Below are 23995 nucleotides of genomic sequence, written 5' to 3' on the forward strand. Positions count from 1 at the left end.
GGTGGGGGCCCGGGCCGGGTTGTGACACCTACACTAAAGAGGAGGGGGTGAGTTTAGCCTCACAATAGGCTAGTAATAAAGTGGTTCAAATTTGACTTTGGCGAGAATCGAACCTAAAACCTCTCACTTATAAGTGAAGAAGAATACTATTAGACCATAGTACTAAATGACTTTTAAACGCGTTAGAGTCTTTTGATTCTTTTATGAGATAAAACTCTAAGAGTAAAAAATTAAAAACAAGAAAATTAAAAAATAACATGGTAGACCTCCCATCTTTGTGCACCAATGCATTTGGAATTCATTATTCAAATTATTCAATGGCTTTGGACTTTGGTTGGTAGCTCATCTATAAATTTTTATTTTATGAAGATAGAAATAAAATATTTCTCACCATTATTTAAAGTTACAATGTCTTTTTTAACGAAAATAAACAAGATTTTTAGCATTTAAAGTTGAAAAGCATGATGTGGGTTGAAATTCTCAACAAGATTCTTTGATGATGATGACAGTTAGCAGACTCTATTTCTTTATATGAATTTTTATTTAAACAAAAATTGTGTGGCGCTAGACTGTATGGTCATATGTCGTGTTTGATGAAAGATTTTTTAATGTGTCTAGAATACAGACGATACGTCATATGTTACTATAGAAATAAAAAGAAATTTTTATTTCAAATATTTCTCTATTTATATAATAACGCATGATGTATGTACTCGGAATGGTACACCGAACAATCTCTTGCGTTTGAGAGAGTCTTTTAATTTTAATTGTTTTTTTTTTTTTTGGGTTTAAGAGAGTGTAGGTTTTAGGTAAAAGAAAAGGATTTTCAAGGCTTTATAAGTTTTTAACGTAATAAAGAGAGAAAGTAGAAATGCTATGACTGTTACTGAAAGCCACTCTTTATACTCTCTATTTTAGCGGTTCATGTTCTTAGTCCCTGCTTGCGTGTTTGGTGGCCAGAGGGAGGGTCCTTGTCATTTGCGGTTTCCCTACCATAATTCTAATCCACACCAAGTTCTTGCAACTGGGTATTGCTTAATTTTTCTGAACTTCTTTTTCCACCTTTCAAGATTCATTTCTCTCTTTGGAGGCCAATAAAGTTCATATTTTTTCTGAGGCAAGAGGAAAACGGTTGCTTTTTTCTTGTGGGTTTTCAACGTTGTCTGATCTCTCCGAGTGTTTTTGCAGATATATAAGGTAAAAAGTGAGGCAGTTTTGGAGAGGAAGGGAAAGATGGGGGAGAAGCCTGAAGTATTGGATGCTGTGTTGAAGGAAACTGTGGATTTGGTAAGTAGATCTAAAGAGATTTGAAGCCTTTTATTGGTTTATTCTTCTGGGTTTTTGGTTTTGTTTACTGGGTTTTTACTTTCTTTGTGAGTGCAGGAAAATATACCCATCGAAGAGGTGTTTGAGAATCTGAGATGTAGCAAAGAGGGTCTCAGCAGTGAGGCTGCTGAGGAAAGACTCACCATTTTTGGGCACAACAAGCTTGAAGAAAAGCAGGTTAAATTTTCATGCTTGCAGCCTTTTTTTCCTTTTTTTTTTTTTGTGTATTTGGAAGCTTACCCTTTTGTGCTCACACAATTCCATGTTCTGGATTTGTTTCAAACTTTCAGGAGAGCAAATTTTTGAAGTTTTTGGGGTTTATGTGGAATCCTCTCTCATGGGTTATGGAGGCTGCTGCTATAATGGCCATTGCTCTTGCAAATGGAGGGGTAAGCGCTTGCTCTTTTGGTTGCTGTTATTTCTTTGAGGCTGCTTGTGCTTTTGTGTTTTTATCATTTTGTTGATTTGTACCATGGTTATCTGTATGCAGGGTAAGCCACCGGATTGGCAAGATTTTGTGGGTATTATTACTCTGCTTGTCATCAATTCAACCATCAGTTTTATTGAGGAAAACAATGCCGGTAATGCTGCAGCAGCACTCATGGCTCGTTTGGCTCCAAAAGCTAAGGTATCAGATTGGAAACTTGTTGTCTTTAGTTTTTTATAGGGTGGTGGTAGGAGTCGAATAAGTCAAATCGTATGTGATTTTGTGCGCACAAGTAGTAGTTTTATGTCGTGGACCTGTGGTATTTTTCAAATTTTTGAATTTCTTTGCTTGTGTCGTTGCTGACAAGAAGTAATGTTTGAAAGGTCCTTCGAGATGGAAGGTGGAATGAGCAAGATGCTGCTGTTCTTGTACCCGGTGATATAATCAGTATTAAGCTCGGCGATATTGTTCCAGCTGATGCTCGTCTACTTGAAGGGGATCCTTTGAAAATTGACCAGGTTGATCTGCAGTTATAATTGTCTTGTTTATCATGTTGAAGCTGACAATAGTACTCAATGGCGAGTCTTGGGAAATTTTTGGCTGTTTCTGAAGTTTCCATTTTGCACTTGCAGTCTGCACTTACAGGTGAATCCCTTCCCGTGACGAAAAGCCCTGGGGATGGTGTGTATTCTGGTTCTACTTGCAAACAAGGAGAGATTGATGCAGTGGTCATTGCCACCGGTGTCCATACCTTCTTTGGGAAAGCTGCTCACCTTGTTGATAGTACGAATCAAGTGGGCCACTTCCAAAAGGCAGGGAAACTTTTTTTTTGTTTTTTTGTTTTTTTTTGGTTTTTTTTAGTTTGGGCTTTGTGGGCTGTGACTTTATTGATACTGATTTCATTTCATTTTTTAGGTCTTGACTGCAATTGGGAATTTCTGCATATGTTCGATTGCTGTGGGGATGGTAATAGAGATAATAGTCATGTACCCGATACAAGACCGACAATATCGTCCTGGAATTGATAACCTTCTTGTGCTTCTCATTGGTGGAATTCCAATTGCAATGCCCACAGTTCTGTCTGTGACAATGGCTATTGGGTCTCATAGATTAGCACAGCAGGTTGGTTTGATTCCTTGTAATGCTACAGCACTATGTGGTATAAGGTGTTTTGAAACATGATTAATTGTGTTAATAATGAATGCAGGGAGCTATTACAAAGAGAATGACAGCAATTGAAGAGATGGCGGGCATGGATGTCCTTTGCAGTGACAAGACCGGAACTCTGACATTGAATAAGCTTACTGTTGACAAAAATCTTATTGAGGTTGTTTAGGAGATATGTTGCTTCTTTGTTATAGAATTTTTTTCTTCTTTTCTTTATGGAAAAAAAATCCTTGTTTACATGCGTGATTGACTTTTAAACTTGTAGGTTTTTGCAAAAGAAGTGGATCCGGATACTGTTGTGTTGATGGCAGCTCGAGCCTCCAGACTGGAGAATCAAGATGCAATAGATACTGCTATAGTTGGGATGCTTGCTGATCCAAAGGAGGTGATTACATCTTTATATTGGATTGTGCCTCCAAACATAGCTGTGAATTTTGAGTAGTTTTTGAAATATATTTGTTATACATGTGTTATTATCTTTTTAAAAGATCCCATTTCTTTTGATTTTTGTGAAAGGCACGTGCTGGCATTCAAGAAATACACTTCCTTCCTTTCAATCCTACTGATAAACGAACTGCATTAACTTATCTTGACCGTGATGGTAAAATGCATAGGGTTAGCAAAGGTGCACCAGAGCAGGTAAATTGCCTTCCACTTTATGTCATTGTCCCCCATCTGTTTTCAATATTAAAGACTAATTCCTAGCTGCATTGTTTTTAGATTTTAAATCTTGCACACAATAAGTCAGACATTGAGCGCAGAGTTCATGCTGTTATTGATAAGTTTGCTGAGCGAGGTTTACGATCTCTTGCTGTAGCATACCAGGTAACTAAATCTCTAATTTTATTCTGGGCTCCTGCAGTAGTTTAGAAGTTTATTCTTTATTTAAAGTCATTTCATTTGTTTTAATGCAGGAAGTTCCAGAAGGAAGGAAAGAGAGTGCTGGAGCCCCGTGGCAATTTGTTGGTGTAATGCCACTCTTTGACCCACCTAGGCATGACAGTGCAGAGACAATAAGGAGGGCATTAAATCTTGGAGTGAATGTGAAGATGATTACCGGTATGTTTCTTTATAGTAGGTTAAATTAGTATTGTTTCTGCTTGTTGGATATCTAAAGAAGCATTAATAATTCTTTGCTGAATCTATGACAAATCACGAGTAATCCAAGTGGGTGTTTTCAGTTTACATACTTTTGTTGATATATTTTTATGTTCTGTGTAATGTTGGACCATCCTTGGGGTGATTACTGGTGAAGCTAGCGTATTAATATGTTAATGTGTTTGTAACTTTGTATGTTTTAAAGAGGGATGTGTTTGACCTTTAATAAATAAATGTCATGTAACTTGGTGTTGAAAGAAATGGGTAGAAGTTTGTTGTGTTATTTTTTCATATTATTGTTATTAATCGGAGTCTATAATACTGCAAGCACATAATTAGTTGTGTTTCCTGCCACCCGACCTCCGAGTTCAGTACAAAAAGTGATGATATTTAGTTCTTTGTTTTTGTTGCCGTCTTGCTCAACGTTGTATTTTGTCAGGGGATCAACTGGCAATTGGAAAGGAAACTGGACGTCGCTTGGGGATGGGAACCAATATGTACCCTTCATCTGCTTTGCTAGGACAGGACAAGGATGAGTCAATTGTTGCTCTACCGATTGACGAGCTGATAGAAAAAGCTGACGGCTTTGCTGGGGTTTTCCCAGGTATGCTTACCGAAGTATATGCTTGAGAAAAAAAAGTTTTTAGATTTTACTCTTGGTTGCTAGACCATGGTTTCAATTATCCAATTTAGATTGACTGGATTAATTTTGTATTGGTACAGAGCACAAATACGAGATTGTGAAACGCTTGCAAGCTAGGAAACATATCTGTGGAATGACTGGTGATGGAGTCAATGATGCTCCTGCCCTTAAAAAAGCTGATATTGGTATAGCTGTTGCTGATGCAACAGATGCTGCTCGTAGTGCTTCTGATATTGTGCTTACTGAACCTGGCCTTAGTGTCATCATTAGTGCTGTTTTGACCAGTCGGGCAATCTTCCAGAGGATGAAAAATTACACAGTAAGCTTTTGCATCTACAGTGGCATATTATTCCTGTGATTAAGCGTCATTGTCCACCTTACCAGTGAACTATATAAGTAACAAATTCTTGTTTATGGCTGGCAGATATATGCTGTTTCCATCACAATTCGTATCGTGGTAAGTTAATGGTTCTTTGGTTTGAATCGTTTGATTCATGTAGGTGGCATCTGTGCATAAAATTTTGAAATAAATTTCTTTTAGAGCGTTCGATAGTAGTGCGTTTCTTTTCTGATTCTTTTTTTATGGCAGCTTGGCTTCATGTTGCTGGCTCTCATATGGAAGTTTGACTTTCCACCTTTCATGGTGCTTATTATTGCGATCCTCAATGATGGTTTGTACTTTCTTTTCCCCGTTCACAATCTCTCTCTCTCTCTTTCTCTTTGTGTGTACGCATTTGTGTAATTTTGTTTTAGTAGAGTCATCTGTTTTGTCTCTCGTTAGCTCCATCTTTTATTGATGTTTGGTCAATGTTTGCTGAAAATGCATGCACTTTTCTATAGCCGTAAGTGTATTTTCCACATAATTTACTAACAGAATGACCTTTTAGGTACTATCATGACAATATCAAAGGACAGGGTTAAACCGTCTCCTCTGCCAGATAGCTGGAAGCTGGCCGAGATTTTTGCAACTGGAATAGTGCTCGGAAGTTACTTGGCAATAATGACTGTGATATTCTTTTGGGCAGCATACAAAACAGACTTCTTCCCAGTAAGATTCTCTGTCTTGTTCGATCATAAAATGTTCTGATTGTTGCAGATGTATCACTTGCTGTCATAAAATATGCGTTCTTGGAGCTAATTTGCTTATCCTGTGGCTGCTTGTCATCTCTTTGTAACGATTAATTAATATCTAGCCACTGATTGTTTCAGAGAACATTTGGGGTGTCAACCCTTGAGAAAACAGCTAATGATGACTTTCGGAAGCTTGCCTCTGCTATATATCTACAAGTGAGCATTATTAGCCAGGCTCTCATATTTGTTACACGGTCTCGAAGTTGGTCGTTTATTGAGCGTCCTGGATTGTTGCTTGTGGTGGCTTTTATAATAGCTCAGCTGGTGAGCCAATTTTCTCAACCATCTCGTTTTATATTCATTTTGATTTGATCGTGAAGGGAAACTGAATTTCTTACCTTCTATTTTGAGTAGATTGCCACCTTGATCGCGGTCTATGCAAACTGGAGTTTTGCTGCCATTGAGGGGATCGGATGGGGTTGGGCCGGGGTGATCTGGCTTTATAATATAGTCACATATATCCCTCTGGATATCATAAAATTCATGATACGCTACGCTCTGAGTGGGAAGGCTTGGGATCTTCTGATTGAACAGAGGGTACGATTGTTGACACTGTGGATTGCTTACCCGGTTTTACTTGATCAGGGAATTTCTTGTTAACTGTTCGTTGAGGGGTTCTTTTTGTTTTGTTTTCTAGGTTGCTTTCACAAGGCAAAAGGACTTTGGAAAGGAACAACGAGAGCTTCAATGGGCACACGCACAAAGGACATTGCACGGGTTGCAACCACCGGACACCAAGATGTTTACAGAACGAACACATTTCACAGAACTCAATCAGATCGCCGAAGAAGCCAAAAGAAGAGCTGAGATTGCAAGGTGAGCTGCAATCTTGAGTTTAGTTTCTTTGCGTTGTTTGATCTTCTTTACTAATATCCAACCGCGACTCCATCTTCTTGTAGGCTGCGGGAACTCACTACGCTGAAAGGCCACGTAGAATCCGTGGTGAGATTGAAGGGGCTCGACATCGACACGATTCAGCAATCTTACACAGTTTAAAACAGATGCAATGTATTTACTTGTTATATACTGTATAAGACGATGAATCCTCTCCCTCCAAGTGTGCTGAGAGTAAAGACGCACTCAGCATGTTGTGAGCGACCTCGTAGTAGACAGTCGTTTTAAATTTGCTACTCTGCTTTTCTGTTTTCGGCGTGTAAAATGAGTGCTTCAATCAGCTGTCGTCTACGTTTTTCTTCCCTCTACCCCTCTTCCTTCTTGTGATTAAGAGTCGACGGAAATAAACTTCTCTCCATTAATCCAAACCGTTTTTTAGATGTTTCTGTAGCCCCACAAGTTGCCATCCCTTTGTTTTGTTTTGTTTGATATGATCAAACACAAATCGGAGTCTTGAAACGCGTCAAGAGCTTGTTTACGTACTTGGAATAGGAAAAAAGTCGAGATTAGTCGAGAAAATTATCGACTATCATATCAATTCTTAGTATAATCAATCTAATTCCTAGTTATTCATGTACTAGATGAAAGATTACAATGTGAGACTTGCATGTATTAGAAAATGTTAGAAAGTTAGGGCTTGGAATATCGTCTCTTCTTATACTCATTCCAGGTAAGTAAACATGCTATTATTGACGATGGTTTGATTTTTCAAAGGGGAAATTTAATATGAGTCCAATTTTATGAGCCATTATTAGTTATAGTCCAATTTTGTTTAATTTTTGGGTTTGGTTCAGTGATTCATTGTCCACGTAAGCTTATTTGTATTCTCTTACCAAATTTACCCATAAATTGACCAATTAAGTAATTATTTTTTTAAGTTTGTGATTAATGTTAATCTTATCCTTAATTATAGGATTAGGGATTAAAATCTTCTTTTTTTCCTTCTCCTTCCACAAACTGTTCATTTCTCTTTTCTTGTTTCTCCCTCAAAATATCTTTCTCTTCCTGCATTATTTTGTATCACAGATTATTTTGTTCATAGTCTATCTGTATCACAGATTATTTTGTATTATCTATCTATGCAATAGGTTTTTGTTCATAGTTTACCTCTATCATAGATTCTACCTACATCACAAACTTTTTATTTTATTTTTTATCTATCTCTGGCAATGTTTCTTTTAGTTTTTCATAAACTTATAAGATTTGTAATAATGTGTTTTTAATTAGAAAACATGTAGATAAAGGTATTTGAAGATTCAAATTTTAAAATTCAAATATAAAGAATTAAAAAAAAATTATTTTCAAGGGGCAAAACAGGTGTAATAGAAAATCAAATAAAATTGGATCGAATTCAAAAACAGCTAAATTTTTTGGACCTAGATCAAAGTGCCCTTTTTTCAAATGTAGTTTAGAGATCTGGCATGAATATACATCCCCATCTAGGTTACAATCACTCAGCTTTAGCATGTAAACCCAAATAATACCGCATCAAATCTCATGTTGATCATGTGATTTCTGCACCACTTCAACTTCAAGGGCATTGTTGTCCCCACCACCTTTGTAATTGTACCACTTTGAACACATTAAAAAGTATCCCAAATTAATGACTCCTAGAGCAGCAATAAGATAATAGAAGTAATCCAGCCTCCCCTTGTTGAGATCTTCCGGCAGCCAGTTTCCGGTTGCAGCCCCCTCAGTAGTCCGGTGAACTATGGCGATTAACGCACTACTCAAGTAACTAGAACCTGCCATTCCACAAAAGAAGAGAGACCCTCCAATGCTTCTCATGTTTTCCGGGAACTGCTTGTAGTAGAATTCGATTTGGCCAACGGCAGCGAACGCTTCAGCAAGCCCGGCTAGTGTGAGCTGAGGGACCAGCCAAAAGCCAGACATTCCTGGAATTGGTTTTGTTAGCGCTATAGTCCTTCGGTGTTGTTCTACGAATGCAGATACTAGCATCGTGATCACAGAGAGAAAAATGCCAATTCCTATTCTTTGCAACAATGTGATGCCGCCTTCTTTTCCCGTGAGCCTTTGGAGGAACGGGACAAGAAGGCGGTCGTAGATTGGTATCCATATGGTCATGCCCAGCATCAGGAAGATTGTGTAGGATGCAGCCGGGATTTGGAAGCTTGTTTTTCCAAGGCGTCGATTGGATTGAAGGGCTTGGAAGACAACATAGGTTTGCTGCTGGACTATGGCAATATGGTATATGAGGGCTGCTGCCCATATTGGCAAAACTCTCAGCAAGCATTTCACTTCTTCCACTTGTTGCATGCTGCAAAGTCTCCAAGGATCAGCAGCTGAACCATCCGGATTGATTTTGTCTTCCGGCGTAAGAATTGCTGCTTTGTCAAGGCATCTGAGAAGTGACAACATTGTTAAGAACTTACCTACACCACCGCATGGATTTCACATCTCAAACTCCTTCGAGTCAAACTCAAAGACTTCAGTTTGATCCGTAAATTTGAATATATATGGACTGTCTAACTGAATCTTCTTCGGTTTGATTCAAAGAGTTTCTAATTTGAAATCAAAGAACGTGTTCAAAACCGAAACTCCTAGAAGGCAATTAAAGAACATGTATAAAAAGGTATGCATATGCAGTAATTCTTTGTGCATGTTCATGGCGTCCATTCTTTAATATGTTCCATACATGTGCATCAGCTTAATCTTTTGTAATTTAATCCAATCACCAATTGCCATAAAAAGTTAAAACACATGGCAGTGCGTGATTGATTTAGAATAACGCCAGAATGATTCTAGGTGTAGATAAGTTTCTTTCTTTCACAGCCAAGGCATATAAAGTGCATGAAGTTGTAGCTAATTTACCTGAATTGATTTGTATAAGGAAGGTTGGAGTTGATAGAATCGGGAGGCATATAAACAAACATGGAGAGCCACGGCCGCTCTGGCTCTTTAAGCTTCAAATGCCTTTTCGCAATGGAAACCACCACGACCTGTGCTACACTATTCATCGGACTACCAGAGGCTTTCACTTTCACGTACAATTTTGATCCGATGAAGAAGAGAACACATGATATCAACATCAAAATGGCTGGAATGCCAAACCCTAGACTCCAACTTACATTTGACTGGATGTAGACGATGAGGGTCAATGCTATCATCTGTGCGAAAGTGAAGGTGAACATATACCAGTTGAAGAAGCTGTTGACTCCTCGTTTTCCCGACTCCGTTTTCTGGTTGAATTGGTCTGCCCCAAATACCAGGTTACATGGCCTGATGCCTGCAGCTCCTACTATTAGCATCCCAAAACCAGTTAGTAGAAATGCCATTTGACCAGCTGTTGCCCCTTTACATGTTCCTTTCTCTTCTGGTTTGCAGTGAGGAGGATGCAAGTTCTTGAACACTGCTGTAAAATCTATCAGCAGCAGTCCCTACATAAAGCAGCAAATTAATCATAGGATTAAGATATATACATTTTGGAGCTAATGAGTCAACAGGGTTCATGATGAGGTAAGAAACTTTGGAAGTGAAAATGAATCAAAGCTTAATTTTCGAGGAAATATGCAGAAACAAAATGAGTTACAATCTTTCAATCAAATATATAACCGAATGGATGTTAAACAGACGATAAAAAGACACTAAAATGTGGTTTACAAATAGCTTATTGCTTATTTGTGCGCATGTTTCCGGAATTTTCTTATGTTGGACATTGAAAATGAATCAAAGTAGCACATGGTAGTTTTGTAAGTACTATAAAGGAAGCAATATCCGAATATGTCAGCCTTTTATAACGATCAAGATAATTAAGTGTTGGAAAGTTCCGAGCAAGCTTAAGATACATTTGGAGCTAATTAGTCAAAAGGGTTCTTGAGGTAAGAAACCTTGAAAGAGAAATGAATCAAAGCTTAATTTTTGAAGAAATATATATGCACTAGATGGGCCGCTACAAAAATCGAACCAGATGGATGCCAAATAGACAATAAAGAGGTAGTCAATGTTATTTTATATACGATTTATTGTCTATTTGTGCATATTTCCCTAATTTTTATATGTTGGACAATGAAAATGAATCTAAGTAGAAAATGTTAGTTTTGTGAGTACCATAAAAGAAGCGATTGTCGAAAATCCTAACGTCTTGTAACGGCCGAAATAAGTGTCGGAAGCGAAAGCTCCGAGCAAGGTTGCAAAGTTGGTGGTGCCATTGAAGGTGGTAACAAGAGTCGCAGCTGTATTTCTCTTCATGTTGAATACACTAGTGAGATAGACCAAGAGGTTGGCCAAGGTCCCAGTGGTTCCCAGCTTCTCAAACGTTTCATTTCCTGAAATTTTATGCAGATGCTCAAAAATAAGCGAACAAAATTAAGATAAATTCATGATTAAACAGAAGAGAAAAGGATATTAATCTGATGAGAAGAACATGAAGCAACAAAAATGCAAAATATTGCGCTCACCTATGACAAATGGCATTACTTTCCATCCTCTGTATATAACTGGTTCTTCATCCGTAGAACCTCTCTCATTCTTCTCCATGCTCTCTCTCTCATTCTTCTCCATGCTCGCTCTCTCATTTTTCTCCATGCTCTCTCTCTCATTCTTCTCCATGCTCTCTCTCTCATTGTTCTCCATGCTCTCTCTCTCTTTCTTCTCCATGCTCGCTCTCCCATTTTTCTCCATGCTCTCTTTCTCTTTCTTCTCCATGATTGCTTTCATGTTTTAGGAAAAAAGGAAACCAAAAGGAACTATATAATCCGAGAAGAAAATTCGACCACGTAATTCACAAAACACTTATCACAAAATTAACAGATACGGTTTAGTTTCGTTTGTCCGTCTCTACGTTAAGTACTTTCATTAGAGCCAGAATTACAATAATCAAGTAGTTGTAGCACATGTAGCCCAGCTACCTGTCATGACTAGTCTCCTTTTTACCTAGATTAATTGTTTGAGACACTGTCCCTTTGTGTTTTTCAGTTGTCCCGATTTGAGTAGTATTTTCATATGCTTTCTGAGATTTGTTGGACCAACAAGTCGTCATGGTTGACCATGAGTTCACTGGCTATTCTATGCATGTAGCCGAGCTACCTGTCTCGACCGTTTTGCTTGAATTATTAGTCGACAATTGCCGCTTGTGGTATATGTGCATTGGATGATCAGCATCGAGCTTTCATTGTCTTCATAAATGGAGTCCTCCCTTGCCTTGCGTTTTGGACTTGGAGATGGAGAGCTAATTATTTGATCTTTTGTAAATCTGATCAATCAGAAAACACGTGTTGCAATTATAATCGTTTTGTTGGTGTGGCGTATAAGAAATTCTTGCATACAACCTCTTAGAATAACCGCACATAAGAGGAATAAAGTAAAATTGTAACATAAAAATTCTACAAACCCGTTTTATGTACGAATTTTCCTAATCGGGACCACAATTTTGTAGATAGCTAGCTACGTTTTATCTTAGTCTATCAAACAAGATGTCTCTAAGATTGCATATTCTCCATCCAAACTTCAGAGGCACTTTCACAACTTCGTTTGTACTCAAACCACCTAGCAAGCACTACGAAATAGACAAGATTCATGGCCTCCAATACAGCAACCGCATAATAAAAGTAATCGAATCTCGGTGTTAAGATCTTCAGGCAGCCAATCACTGGTATGGTGAACTATTGACACCAAAAAACTAATAAGGTAATTGGACATTGCCATCCCTACAAACAAAAATGAACCCCCAATGCTTCTCATGCTTTCTGGGAATTGCTTAGTATAACTCCAATTGGGCGATCACCGTAAAAGCCTCCAAAAGTCCGATTAGTGCCAAATTTGAGAATTGAGTCTGTCATAAATTGGTATCTAAATTGTGAGGGCAAGCATAGTGAATATTGTGAAAGACGGGGATTTTAAAGCCGGTGTTGCCAAAGTGCCTGTCGGATTGTAGGGCTTGGAAGACTGCATAAGTTTGTTGTTGCACCAAGGCAACGTGTTTGGGTTAATATTTGAATATTGGGTTTGAATGAAAGAAAGCCTAAGGATGCCAAATTAAAGGAAGACTTGCCCGAAACTCAGCATCGAGCCCAGAAGCAAACTAAAGCCTTCTCAGCCAAAACACGAGCCATGTGTCTATGATGGAAGTGACAAGAGATGGAGACCAACCTACTATCAGCCAAAAAGCACTTTCTAGTGGCAATACAAGTAAAAAGCTGATGATTCACTACCCTCCAAGAGATTTCGGGCAAGAGCAATGCCCTGACCCTCGGGCCGCCTATAAAAAGAAGAAGAGACAACATAGACAAGGACACTCAACCAATCAAACAAACAAGCATACAAACTCTGCTCTCAAGCTAGTTCATACTCTTCAAGCCTGAAATCAACTCAGATTCAGTCTCTTTAGCAATAGTTTCCTCATAAAAGCTATCTTTTGTCTAGTATAAAAGCTCTGCTACCTCCCTTAGTGTTGTAGTATCGATTCCCTCATGTAAACCTGTTTACCATCTATCCTTTTTAGCATACAAACCCTGTAAACTCAAAGAGAAGTGGCTGCAAGAAGTTCAACCTTGCCAGACAAGGTGAAATCTTGTCCGAATCTCTTTGTTTGTTTTCTGAATTAGTAGATCTATTACCTAATGCATTCTCCAGCATGTATTCAAGTGATTTCCACTTGTTTTCCTATTTTAAAAGTTCCATTTGCATGTGGATCTAGTTAACTTAATGGATATGTTTACATTAAGAGCAATTTGGAAACAAATAAATGACTTAAGGGCTCTGTACTCCCTCCATTAGAACATACAAGATCATGAACCCATCTGTGACAATCCTTTGATAACAACAAGTTTGAGTAACTTGGGGCGCAAGTAATTGACTTGAAACACACTTGTTCTCCATTAATCCAAATCGTTCGTTCTAGGTTGCTTTCACAAGGCAAAATGACTTTGGAAAGGAACAACGTGAGCTTCAATGGGCACACGCACAAAGGACATTGCATGGGTTGCAACCACCGGGCACCAAGATGTTTACAGAACGAGCACATTTCACAGAACCCAATCAGATCGCCGAAGAAGCCAAAAGAAGAGCTGAGATTGCAAGGTGAGCACCAGTTTTTCTTTTCAACTTGAGAGTTCGGTTTCTTCGTGTTGTTTGATTTTCCTTACTAATCTCCAACCGCAACTCCATCTTCTTGTAGGTTGAGGGAACTCATTACGCTGAAAGGCCACGTAGAATCCATGGTGAGATTGAAGAGGCTGGACATCGACACGATTCAGCAATCGTACACAGTTTAAAAAAGATACAATGTATTTACTTGTTATATAAGATGATGAATCCTCTCCTTCCTAGTGTGCTGAGAGTAAAGATGCACTCAGCATGTTGTGAGTGACCTCGTAGTAGACAGTCGTTTTAAATTTGCAACTCTGCTTTTCGGTTTTTGGCATGTAAAATGAGTGCTTCAATCAACTGTATACTTTTTTCTTCCCTCTACTCCTCTTCCTTCTTGTGATTAAGAGTCAACGGAAATAAACTTATCTCCATTAATCCAAATTGTTCGTTCGATGTTTCTGTAGCCCCACAAGTTGTCATCCCTTTGTTTTGTTTTGTTTGATATGATTAAACATGTTGATGCACAAAATCGGAGGGGTCTTGGAACAACGTAAATCCGACCGTGAATCTGCAAGAAAGTAAATAACACAAGATGTATCGTGGTTCACCCCAAAGTTTGGGCTACATCCACACTGATATTGTATTTCTCTGTTTGTGAGAGGATTGTGAGGGAGAGAGAGCTTCTGAGGGTGAGAGTGAGGCTTTGCTCTGAATCTCAGAGCTTGAGGATTGTGAGGGTGAGGATGCCCTTTTATAGACTAAGGGCTTCTCCCCTTTTTACATATTTGCCCCTTCATTTATTACATAATTACATTTGAGTCCCTCGAGTATTTATACGAGATCTAAATACGGAGGCCTTAAGTATGGTACAAACAGTAGTCCCCCAAGTCTTCAGTTAAGATAGTCTTTTGGCTGGAGACTTGAAATTCAGTCCATGTGTGGGCCGAAGTAACTAGATGTCGTCTAGAACTGATACTCGATATGAGGCGGTACTCAATGTGAAATGATGCTCAACTAGAAGTAGCACATGTTGCGAGGCTGCTCGGCTTGTGGCTTATGTTGCCTTGGTTGGCTCGACTTGTGGCGTTGAAGGTGAGGGAGTCCCTTTTATAGAATAAGGGCTCGCTCCTCAATACATAAATGATGGGCTATAGTTGATGCTCGCGGCGAGGCGGTTGCTCAGCAGGCGGCGATGCTCTCTAATGATGGTGATGAAGTCCCTTTTATAGAATAAGGGCTCGCTCCTCAATACATAAATGATGGGCTAGAGTTGATGCTCGCGGCGAGATGGTTGCTCAGTAGGCGGCGATGCTCTTTAATGATGGTGAGGGAGTCCCTTTTATAAAATAAGAGCTCGCTCCTCAGTACATGAATAATGGGTGCTCTCTAATGAAAGTGAGGAAGTCCCTTTTATAAAATAAAGGTTCGCTCTTCAATACATAAGTGATGGGCTAAGTCCCCTAAGTATTTTTCATGAGGCCCAATATATGGTACATAGTGTAGTCCCCCAAGTATTCAGTCAATAGAGTCTGTTGGTTGGAGACTTCAAATTCAATCCATGTATGAGCCGAAGTGGCGGTTGTTCGGAGGCGGTCTTTGTAGACCATGCACTGAAGCTTTGTAGATGAAGCTTTGAAAGTGAAGCTTTGAAGCTGGAGCTTTTGTAAATGAAACTTTTGAAGCTGGAGCTCTTGAAGCTAGAGCTCTCGAAGTTGGAGCTCTGTAAATGAAGCTTTCGAAGTTGATTGACATGAGTGATGCTTATGAATGTTGACATGAGTGATGCTCATGCATGTTGACATGAGTGATGCTCATGAATGATGGTCATGAATGTTTATATATGATTGACATGAGTGATGCTCATGTATAATTTTGGAGTATTGGACGTACTTTTGATCACCTAGTGGTTGATAATAGCGGTAGGCTGCCGAATAATTTTGGAGCCATAGGGCCTGATTCTTTTGGGCATACGGGCCTTGGCTCTCCACATAACATTCCAGCCTATTATTTTGGGCTTGCCGTTTTTTTTTATTATTATTATTACCCTCTGATGGGGTTATACAAATGTCTCCGAAAGATGAGAAAAATAAATTACATCATTAAAAAATAAATCCGACCATCTGCTCAATGGGTCACGCCCATAATTCCTTTTTCTGCATGCTATCACCACCGCAATTATGTCTACTTCTTTTTATCTTCTTTTGCTTTATGCTTTTGCTTTTGCTTTTACTTTCTCTTTTCCATTTCTTGCATGTTCTCCTGTAAAACGTAACAGCTGCCTGGACAGGCCAAAACTACATGGAATACTGTCAGCCTTGTCGAACCCAAATCTGGCACTAAAGTAGAAAGCAACAGAAACTAGCCAGGCATCACTATGAACAACAACCAAAGATAGCAAATCCTTTTCTGCCATGCCATGCCGTCGGGTTTCCCACTGCTTGTGGATGGGCAGATTCTCTTGCTGAAGAAACTCGACCCGAAAAATGCTTGGTACGACGGGAGAAAGAGCATGGAGCTGTCCAGGGTCTCATGTAAACTCCTTGGATATCTCCACGCAAAGCCAGTAGTTGATACTGCTCCAATCACGCTTCCTGCAAGACCAAATTTCACTATGATTGTGGCGGACACTGGTAGCTGTAACTGCAACCCGTAGCCTCCGTCTTCTTCATCGATACCCCACACTACAATCAATCATTTCTCACTTTTAGTCTCTCATGGCGTCGAAGCTGAAGATTGCAGGGACATGGGCGGGAGTGCTAGAGGTTGAATTGGAGAATTGGATCGTGCCCATGTTGCGAGACGAAGTTGCAAAGCGATCAAACTGTGACCCCAATTCGATCAATTTGATTGCGCCGGCAGGGTCTTGAAAGACGGTGGCGGCGATGAGAAGTTCGCCCAAGTGGGTATCTAGAACAACGCCAAGATTCTTGCCAATCGGGTGTGCACGAAGGAGGGCAAGTCGTTGAATGAGGAATTGATGGCTGATGGGGAACGCTCTCGAAGAGAGGGACTACTGGGTGGGAATAGTGAACACTGTGGTGTGGAGGAATGGCGGGTAAAGTGGTAATTACATTATCGAAGACAGTGAAGCAGCTCAGTAGGAGGACCAAGAGCTGCACAAACACTGCAGGAGAACCCATGTTTTGTTTCTTCCTCTCTGTAGATTGAATGGGTGTGTCTCTAAGTGTGGGTGTTGGGTTGTTGGTTCTTGGGTTTCTGCAGATTCACGGTGGAGGTGAAAAAAATGAAAGAGAACAGACATAACTTTTCGTATCGATTCCCACAGACGGCACCAAATGTTGATGCATAAAACAGGTGGGAACTTTGGAACAACAAAAAGAGTTAAGTTTGTGACCTTCGCTAGATTGCTCCGGTCACTAGTGTGGATAAATATGTAAATGGATAGAGACAAGGAAGCAAACACAAGATGTACGTGGTTCACCCAGATTGGCTACGTCCACGGAGTAGAGGAGTTCTCATTAATTGTGAAGGGTTTACACAAGTACATAGGTTCAAGCTCTCCTTTAGTGAGTACTAGTGAATGATCTCTATTTATAGAAGAGAGTTTCTAGTTTCATTCTGACATTGACACGTGTCGTGTTGTGATTTGCTTCTGATGTTGACACGTGTTGCACTATGATTGGCTTCTGATGTCGACACGTGTCGCGCTATGATTGGCCTCTTGGTTGGAGGGAAACTCTTTTGGGTCCTTGACAATATAACGTTGACCGGTGCTCAGTAGTTTCGGGATTGGTCAAGTATGGTACAAACAAAACACAAATCGGAGTCTTGAAACACGTCAAGAGCTTAGGAAAAAAGTTGAGAGTAGTAGAAAAAATTATCAAGTATCATATCAATTCTTAGTATAATCAATCTAATTCCTAGTTATTCACATACTAGATGAAAGATTGCAAAGTGAGACTCGCATGTATTAGAAAATGTCAGAAAGTTGGGGCTTAGAATATCGTCTCTTCTTATACTCATTCCAGGTAAGTAAACGTTCTATTATTGATCATGGTTTTATTTTACAAATGTAGTTTAGAGATCTGGCATGAATATACATCCCCATCTAGGTTACAATCACTCAGCTTTAGCATGTAAACCCAATAATACTGCATCAAATCTCATGTTGATCATGTGATTTCTGCACTACTCCAACTTCAAGGGCATTGTTGTCCCCACCACCTTTGTACTTGTACCACCTTGAACACATTAAAAAGTATCCCAAATTAATGACTCCTAGTGCAGCAATAAGATAATAGAAGTAATCCAGCCTCCCCTCGTTGAGATCTTCCGGCAGCCAGTTACCAGTCGTAGCCCCCTCAGTAGTCCGGTGAACTATGGCGATTAACGCACTACTCAAGTAACTAGAACCTGCCATTCCACAAAAGAAGAGAGACCCTGCAATGCTTCTCATGTTTTCCGGGAACTGCTTGTAGTAGAACTCGATTTGGCCAATGGCAGCGAACGCTTCAGCAAGCCCGGCTAGTGTGAGCTGAGGGACCAGCCAAAAGCCAGACATTCCTGGAATTGGTTTTGTTAGCGCTATAGTCCTTCGGTGTTGTTCTACGAATGCAGATACTAGCATCGTGATCACAGAGAGAAAAATGCCAATTCCTATTCTTTGCAACAATGTGATGCCGCCTACTTTTCCCGTGAGCCTTTGGAGGAATGGGACAAGAAGGCGGTCGTAGATTGGTATCCATATGGTCATTCCCAGCATCAGGAAGATTGAGTAGGATGCAGCTGGGATTTGGAAGTTTGTTTTTCCAAGGCGTCGATTGGATTGAAGGGCTTGGAAGACAACATAGGTTTGCTGCTGGACTATGGCAATATGGTATATGAGGGCTGCTGCCCATATTGGCAAAACTCTCAGCAAGCATTTCACTTCTTCCACTTGTTGCATGCTGCAAAGTCTCCAAGGATCAGCAGCTGAACCATCCGGATTGATTTTGTCTTCCGGCGTAAGAATTGCTGCTTTGTCAAGGCATCTGAGAAGTGACAACAACATTTTTAAGAACTTACCTACACCACCGCATGGATTTCACATCTCAAACTCCTTCGAGTCAAACTCAAAGACTTCAGTTTGATCCGTAAATTTGAATATATATGGACCGTCCAACTGAATCTTCTTCGGTTTGATTCAAAGATTTTCTAATTTGAAATCAAAGAACGTGTTCAAAACCGAAACTCCTAGAAGGCAATTAAAGAACATTTATAAAAAGGTATGTCTGTGCAGAAATTCTTTGTGCATGTTCATGGAGTCCGTTCTTTAATCTGTTCCCTACATGTGCATCAGCTTAATCTTTTGTAATTTAATGCAATCACCAATTGCTAGAAAAAGTTAAAACACATGACAATGTGTGATTGACTTAGAATAACGCCATTATGATTCTAAGCATGGATAAGTTTCTTTCCTTCACAGCCAAGGCATATAAAGTGCATGACGTTATAGCTAATTTACCTGAATTGATCTGTATAAGGAAGGTTGGAGTTGATAGAATCGGGAGGCAAATAAACAAACATGGAGAGCCATGGCCGCTCTGGCTCTTTAAGCTTCAAATGCCTTTTCGCAATGGAAACCACCATGACCTGTGCTACACTATTCATCGGACTACCAGAGGCTTTCACTTTCACGTACAATTTTGATCCGATGAAGAAGAGAACACATGCTATCAACATCAAAATGGCTGGAATGCCAAACCCTAGAGCCCAACTTACATTTGACTGGATGTAGACGATGAGGGTCAATGCTATCATCTGTGCGAAAGTGAAGGTGAACATATACCAGTTGAAGAAGCTGTTGACTCCTCGTTTTCCCGACTCCGTTTTCTGGTCGAATTGGTCTGCCCCAAATGCCAAGTTACATGGCCTGATGCCTGCAGCCCCTACTATTAGCATCCCAAAACCAGTTAGTAAAAATGCCATTTGACCAGCTGTTGGCCCTTTACATGTTCCTTTCTCTTCTGGTTTGCAGTGAGGAGGATGCAAGTTCTTGAATACAGCAGTAAAATCTATCAGCAGCAGTCCCTAGATAAAGGAGCAAATTAATCATAGGATTAAGATATATACGTTTTGGAGCTAATGAGTCAACAGGGTTCATGTTGAGGTAAGAAACTTTGGAAGTGAAAATGAATCAAAGCTTAATTTTCGAGGAAATATGCAGAAACAAAATGAGTTACAAACTTTCAATCAAATATATAACCAGATGGACATTAAACAGACAATAAAAGACACTAAAATGTGGTTTACAAACAGCTTATTGCATATTTGTGCGCATGTTTCCGGAATTTTCTTATGTTGGACATTGAAAATGAATCAAAGTAGTTTTGTAAGTACCATAAAGGAAGCAATATCCGAATATGTCAGCCTTTTATAACGATCAAGATATTTAAGTGTTGGAAATGAAAGTTCTGTGCAAGCTTAAGATACATTTGGAGCTAATTAGTCAATAGTGTTCTTGAGGTAAGAAACCTTGAAAGAGAAATGAATCAAAGCTTAATTTTTGAGGAAATATATATGCACTAGATGCGCTGCTACAAAAATCGAACCAGATGGATGCCAAATAGACAATAAAGAGGTAGTCAATGTTATTTTATATACAATGTATTGTCATATTTCCCTAATTTTTATATGTTGGACAATGAAAATGAATCTAAGTAGAAAATGTTAGTTTTGTAAGTACCATAAAAGAAGCGATTGACGAAAATCCCAATGTCTTGTAACGACCGAAATAAGTGTCGGAAGCAAAAGCTCCGAGCAAGGTCGCAAAGTTGGTGGTGCCATTGAAGGTGGTAACAAGAGTTGCAGCTGTAATTCTCTTCATGTTGAATACACTAGTGAGATAGACCAAGAGGTTGGCCAAGGTCCCAATGGCTCCCAGCTTCTCAAACGTTTCATTTCCTGAAATTTTATGCAGATGCTCAAAAATAAGCGACCAAAATTAAGATAAATTCATGATTAAACATAAGAGAAAAGGATATTAATCTGATGAGAAGAACATGAAGCAATAAAAATGCAAAATGTTGCTCTCACCTATGACAAATGGCATTACTTTCCATCCTCTGTATATAACTGGTTCTTCATCCGTAGAACCTCTCTCATTCTTCTCCATGCTATCTCTCTCTTTCTTCTCCCTGATTGTTTTCATGTTTTAGGAAAAACGGAAACCAAAAGGAACTATATAATCCGAGAAGAAAATTCGACCACGCAATTCACAAAGCACTACTCTCCTTTTGACCTAGATTAATGATTGAGACACTGTGCCTTTGTGTTTACCAGTTGTCCCGATTTGAGTAGTATTTTCATATGTTTTCTGAGATTTGTTGGACCAACAAGTCGTCATGGTTGACTATGAGTCCACTGGCTATTCTATAGCAGAGCTACCAGTCACGACCGTTTTGCTTGAATTATTAGTCGACATTTCCCACTTGTGGTATATGTGCATTGGATGATCAGCATCGAGCTTTCATTTTCTTCATAAATGGAGTCCTTTCTTGGCTTGTGTTTTGGACTTGGAGATGGGGAGCTTATCATTTGATCTTTGTAAATCTGATCAATCAGAAAACACATGTTGCAATTATAATAGTTTCTGTTGGTGTGGCTTATAAGAAATTCTTTCATACAACATTTGTATACATACCTCTTACAATAACCGCATATAAAAGGGATAAAGTAAAATTGTAACAGGGAAATTCTACACACCCGTTTTATGTACGAATTTTTCCTAATTGGGACCACGATTTTGTAGCTCGCTAGCTACGTTTTATCTTAGTCTATCAAACAAGACGTTTCTCAGATTGCATATTCTCCATCCAAACTTCAGAGGCACTTTCACAACTTCGTTTGTACTCAAACCACCTAGCAAGCGCTACGAAATAGACAAGATTCATGGCCTCCAATACAGCAACCATAATAAAAGCAATCGAATCTCGGTGTTAAGATCTTCAGGCAGCCAATCACTGGTATGGTGAACTATTGACACCAAAAAACTAATAAGGTAATTGGACATTGCCTTGCCTACAAACAAAAATGAACCCCCAATGCTTCTCATGCTTTCTGGGAATTGCTTGGTAAAACTCCAATTGGGCGATCGCTGTAAAAGCCTCCAAAAGTCAGATTAGTGCCAATTTTGAGAATTGAGTCTGTCATAAATTGGTATCTAAATTGTGAGGGCAAGCATGGTGAATATTGTGTAAGACGGGGATCTTAAAGCCGGTGTTGCCAAAGTGCCTGTCGGATTGCACCAAGGCAGTATATAACTTGTGAGATCCAAATTGGAACCACTCTCTCCAAGCACTTAATTTCCTCCACTTCCTGCATGCTGCGAAGTCCCCATGGATTTGCTATTGTTCTCCATCTGGATTGATATGTCTTCACTGGTCATTATTGCAGCTTTGTCATAGATTCTGAAATTTAATAAAGTGCAACTTTTTGGTTAGTGAACAACACATCAATTACTGTACTATATTAATTGACTTTATGATGATGATGATTCAATAATTGTATCGTAATTATGTCGCATATATGTTGATGGTCCGAGTTGTAAAGCCAATGATTGACTGATACAGTACTGAGGGATTGTTGATATTAATATTATCAAAATATATCGAGTGAATATCAATGATGCATGCACCAAGTCTTGTAAATTGATAAGCTAAAGTCATTTAGTCTTTTCATGTGTTAAAGTCCACAAACTCTACTTAAATTTCTAGGGAATTTCCACGTAATTATTGAAAGGGAACACGACATTCTAATCAAGAGGAAATCTTAGGAAATTAATTAGCCGTTATATTGGAATCTTTGAAACTCAATTTTTATCATCAAGTGCTATATGTATGCTTTTGAATTCCAAACTCTAGTGTTTATATAAGGCATTATTGAATTATATTTGCAGTTAATGAAATTTTCAATTGGGAACTTGTGAGAAATTTTTCAAGAAGAATTGTCTAGTACATCAGCTGTCATAATACAATTAGTTGGATACTTAAAAAAATTTCCAACCACTTATATTATAACATTTTGTGTACTTCGCCATATTCACGCCACACTAAAAAATTTCTTGTCAACCCTGATGTTGAAATCATTTCTCTCTACCCCACCCAACTCCAGCTAATAAGGTTGAAATCACGATAAAAAAGAATTAGACAAAAAAAAAAATTTTCAATTTCTGTTTCCCTTCGTATTTTGGGTTGTGAGCACGTCACATGCAAAAGTTGGGTCCCTTTATTAGAAGTAATGTATGTTTTTCGTTCATGACTGGTAAGGCTGCCATAATAAAGGACTTGGTGTCCAGCTTTTCTTTTCTGGAGTTTGGATATTATCAAAACAATTTTTGCTTTGAGTTATTTTATTTGAACACACTGGTCGGACGAATTCACTCCGTATTCTAAACTCTAAAGTACACTCCAATTTTTAATTTGTATCCTCGTTTTTTCTAAGAACCCCAGCCAAACCCTTATAAACCCAAATTGATAAAAAATTGAATTAAAAGAAAAAATCTTGCATGGATTTTTATGGGGACTGCACGAGCCACAAGTGTGGTTTGTTACACCACGTAAGACTTTTAGTTGAAATACAAACTCTCAAGTTTGTTATCAGAGTCCTATTTATTCAAGATAAAGTTTGTTAGTTGTATTTTATTCAAATATTGTTGTTGTTTTGAATTTTATAGACCACTCCCAACCCATAAATAGTTTTTTGAAAACCTGGTGTAATTATCTGTACTTTATAAATACATAGCACCCATCAGACTGATGGTATTCAATTCATCACGTTGATGGTATGCAAATTCACTCAAACATTTTCTAGTATTCTACGTTTTTATGGTTTCCATTACATCATTGCAACTGAGCTAGACACATGTGGTGTTGTGTTCACTATAAACACAATAAACAAATGATTTGCATGTTAAATACGTAAATTTTTTTGAGTGTGACGATCACTCTATCACGTGATGTTATTAATTTACATGCTATAATTTAGATGGACAACATAATCGATATTTCATGAACTATACAGTTTTAATAAATAAGTACATGTATTGTAACATTAGAGTATTGGTGACACCACGATCCAGGGCTACGGTTGATTGCATCGAAGAAAAAGGAATAGGCAACAAACGGCCAAGTGAGTATTGTCATGTGTTTCCACTTTCCAGCCCTCTCTAGTCAGCACTTTCTAGTACTGCCTATCTTCATATAGATACTTTTAAACAAACAGAATAGCATTAATAAATTATGTCCATTTCCAGGTACGTAATT

General features: G+C 38.8%; 2 protein-coding genes across 9 annotated transcripts; one reads left to right on the top strand and one right to left on the bottom strand.

Moving 5' to 3' along the window:
* Positions 1–862: 862 nt before the first annotated feature.
* LOC126625968 (ATPase 11, plasma membrane-type) lies at positions 863–13933 on the top strand. 3 transcript variants are annotated; one of them, XM_050295098.1, is made up of 22 exons: positions 863–1028; positions 1189–1287; positions 1384–1503; positions 1617–1715; positions 1817–1954; positions 2137–2271; positions 2386–2565; positions 2669–2875; positions 2961–3080; positions 3186–3305; positions 3437–3559; positions 3641–3745; positions 3835–3979; positions 4458–4622; positions 4742–4980; positions 5086–5118; positions 5251–5332; positions 5549–5709; positions 5871–6056; positions 6147–6329; positions 13546–13724; positions 13822–13933. In XM_050295098.1, the coding sequence occupies exons 2-22, from the start codon at positions 1234–1236 to the stop codon at positions 13916–13918; spliced, it is 2871 nt and encodes a 956-aa protein (XP_050151055.1). In that variant the 5' UTR covers positions 863–1028; positions 1189–1233; the 3' UTR covers positions 13919–13933. The 3 variants fall into 3 exon arrangements, with proteins under 3 accessions (XP_050151055.1, XP_050151053.1, XP_050151054.1); XM_050295096.1 differs by lacking the exons at positions 13546–13724; positions 13822–13933 and adding exons at positions 6430–6608; positions 6692–6966; XM_050295097.1 differs by lacking the exons at positions 13546–13724; positions 13822–13933 and adding exons at positions 6430–6608; positions 6692–6966 and having other exon boundaries at positions 896–1117.
* On the bottom strand, positions 8007–21012 carry LOC126625970 (protein NRT1/ PTR FAMILY 2.11-like). 6 transcript variants are annotated; one of them, XM_050295105.1, is made up of 6 exons: positions 20829–21002; positions 11272–11332; positions 11105–11199; positions 10755–10972; positions 9519–10084; positions 8007–9048 (listed from the first exon to the last, which is right to left on the bottom strand). In XM_050295105.1, the coding sequence occupies exons 1-6, from the start codon at positions 20881–20883 to the stop codon at positions 8175–8177; spliced, it is 1869 nt and encodes a 622-aa protein (XP_050151062.1). In that variant the 5' UTR covers positions 20884–21002; the 3' UTR covers positions 8007–8174. The 6 variants fall into 6 exon arrangements, with proteins under 6 accessions (XP_050151062.1, XP_050151064.1, XP_050151060.1 ...); XM_050295107.1 differs by lacking the exon at positions 11272–11332 and having other exon boundaries at positions 11105–11188; positions 20829–21001; XM_050295103.1 differs by having other exon boundaries at positions 11105–11332; positions 20829–21001.
* Between the last annotated feature and the right edge of the window lie 2983 nt (positions 21013–23995).

The sequence above is a fragment of the Malus sylvestris genome, chromosome 6 (assembly GCF_916048215.2).
Source record: "Malus sylvestris chromosome 6, drMalSylv7.2, whole genome shotgun sequence".
NCBI classification, from domain to species: domain Eukaryota; kingdom Viridiplantae; phylum Streptophyta; class Magnoliopsida; order Rosales; family Rosaceae; genus Malus; species Malus sylvestris.

Bases quoted from the DNA above. Each gene is read 5' to 3' on its own strand.
- LOC126625970 (XM_050295103.1), bottom strand. From the start codon at position 20,883: ATGAAAACAATCAGGGAGAAGAAAGAGAGAGATAGCATGGAGAAGAAT. The intron at 10,973-11,104 runs GTGAGCGCAATA...ATAAAATTTCAG, and splicing joins AGTAATGCCATTTGTCATAG to GAAATGAAACGTTTGAGAAG. The intron at 10,085-10,754 runs GTACTCACAAAA...TGCTTTATGTAG, and splicing joins CGACAATCGCTTCTTTTATG to GGACTGCTGCTGATAGATTT.
- LOC126625968 (XM_050295098.1), top strand. From the start codon at position 1,234: ATGGGGGAGAAGCCTGAAGTATTGGATGCTGTGTTGAAGGAAACTGTG. The intron at 3,081-3,185 runs GTTGTTTAGGAG...TTAAACTTGTAG, and splicing joins TTGACAAAAATCTTATTGAG to GTTTTTGCAAAAGAAGTGGA. The intron at 4,981-5,085 runs GTAAGCTTTTGC...TATGGCTGGCAG, and splicing joins AGAGGATGAAAAATTACACA to ATATATGCTGTTTCCATCAC.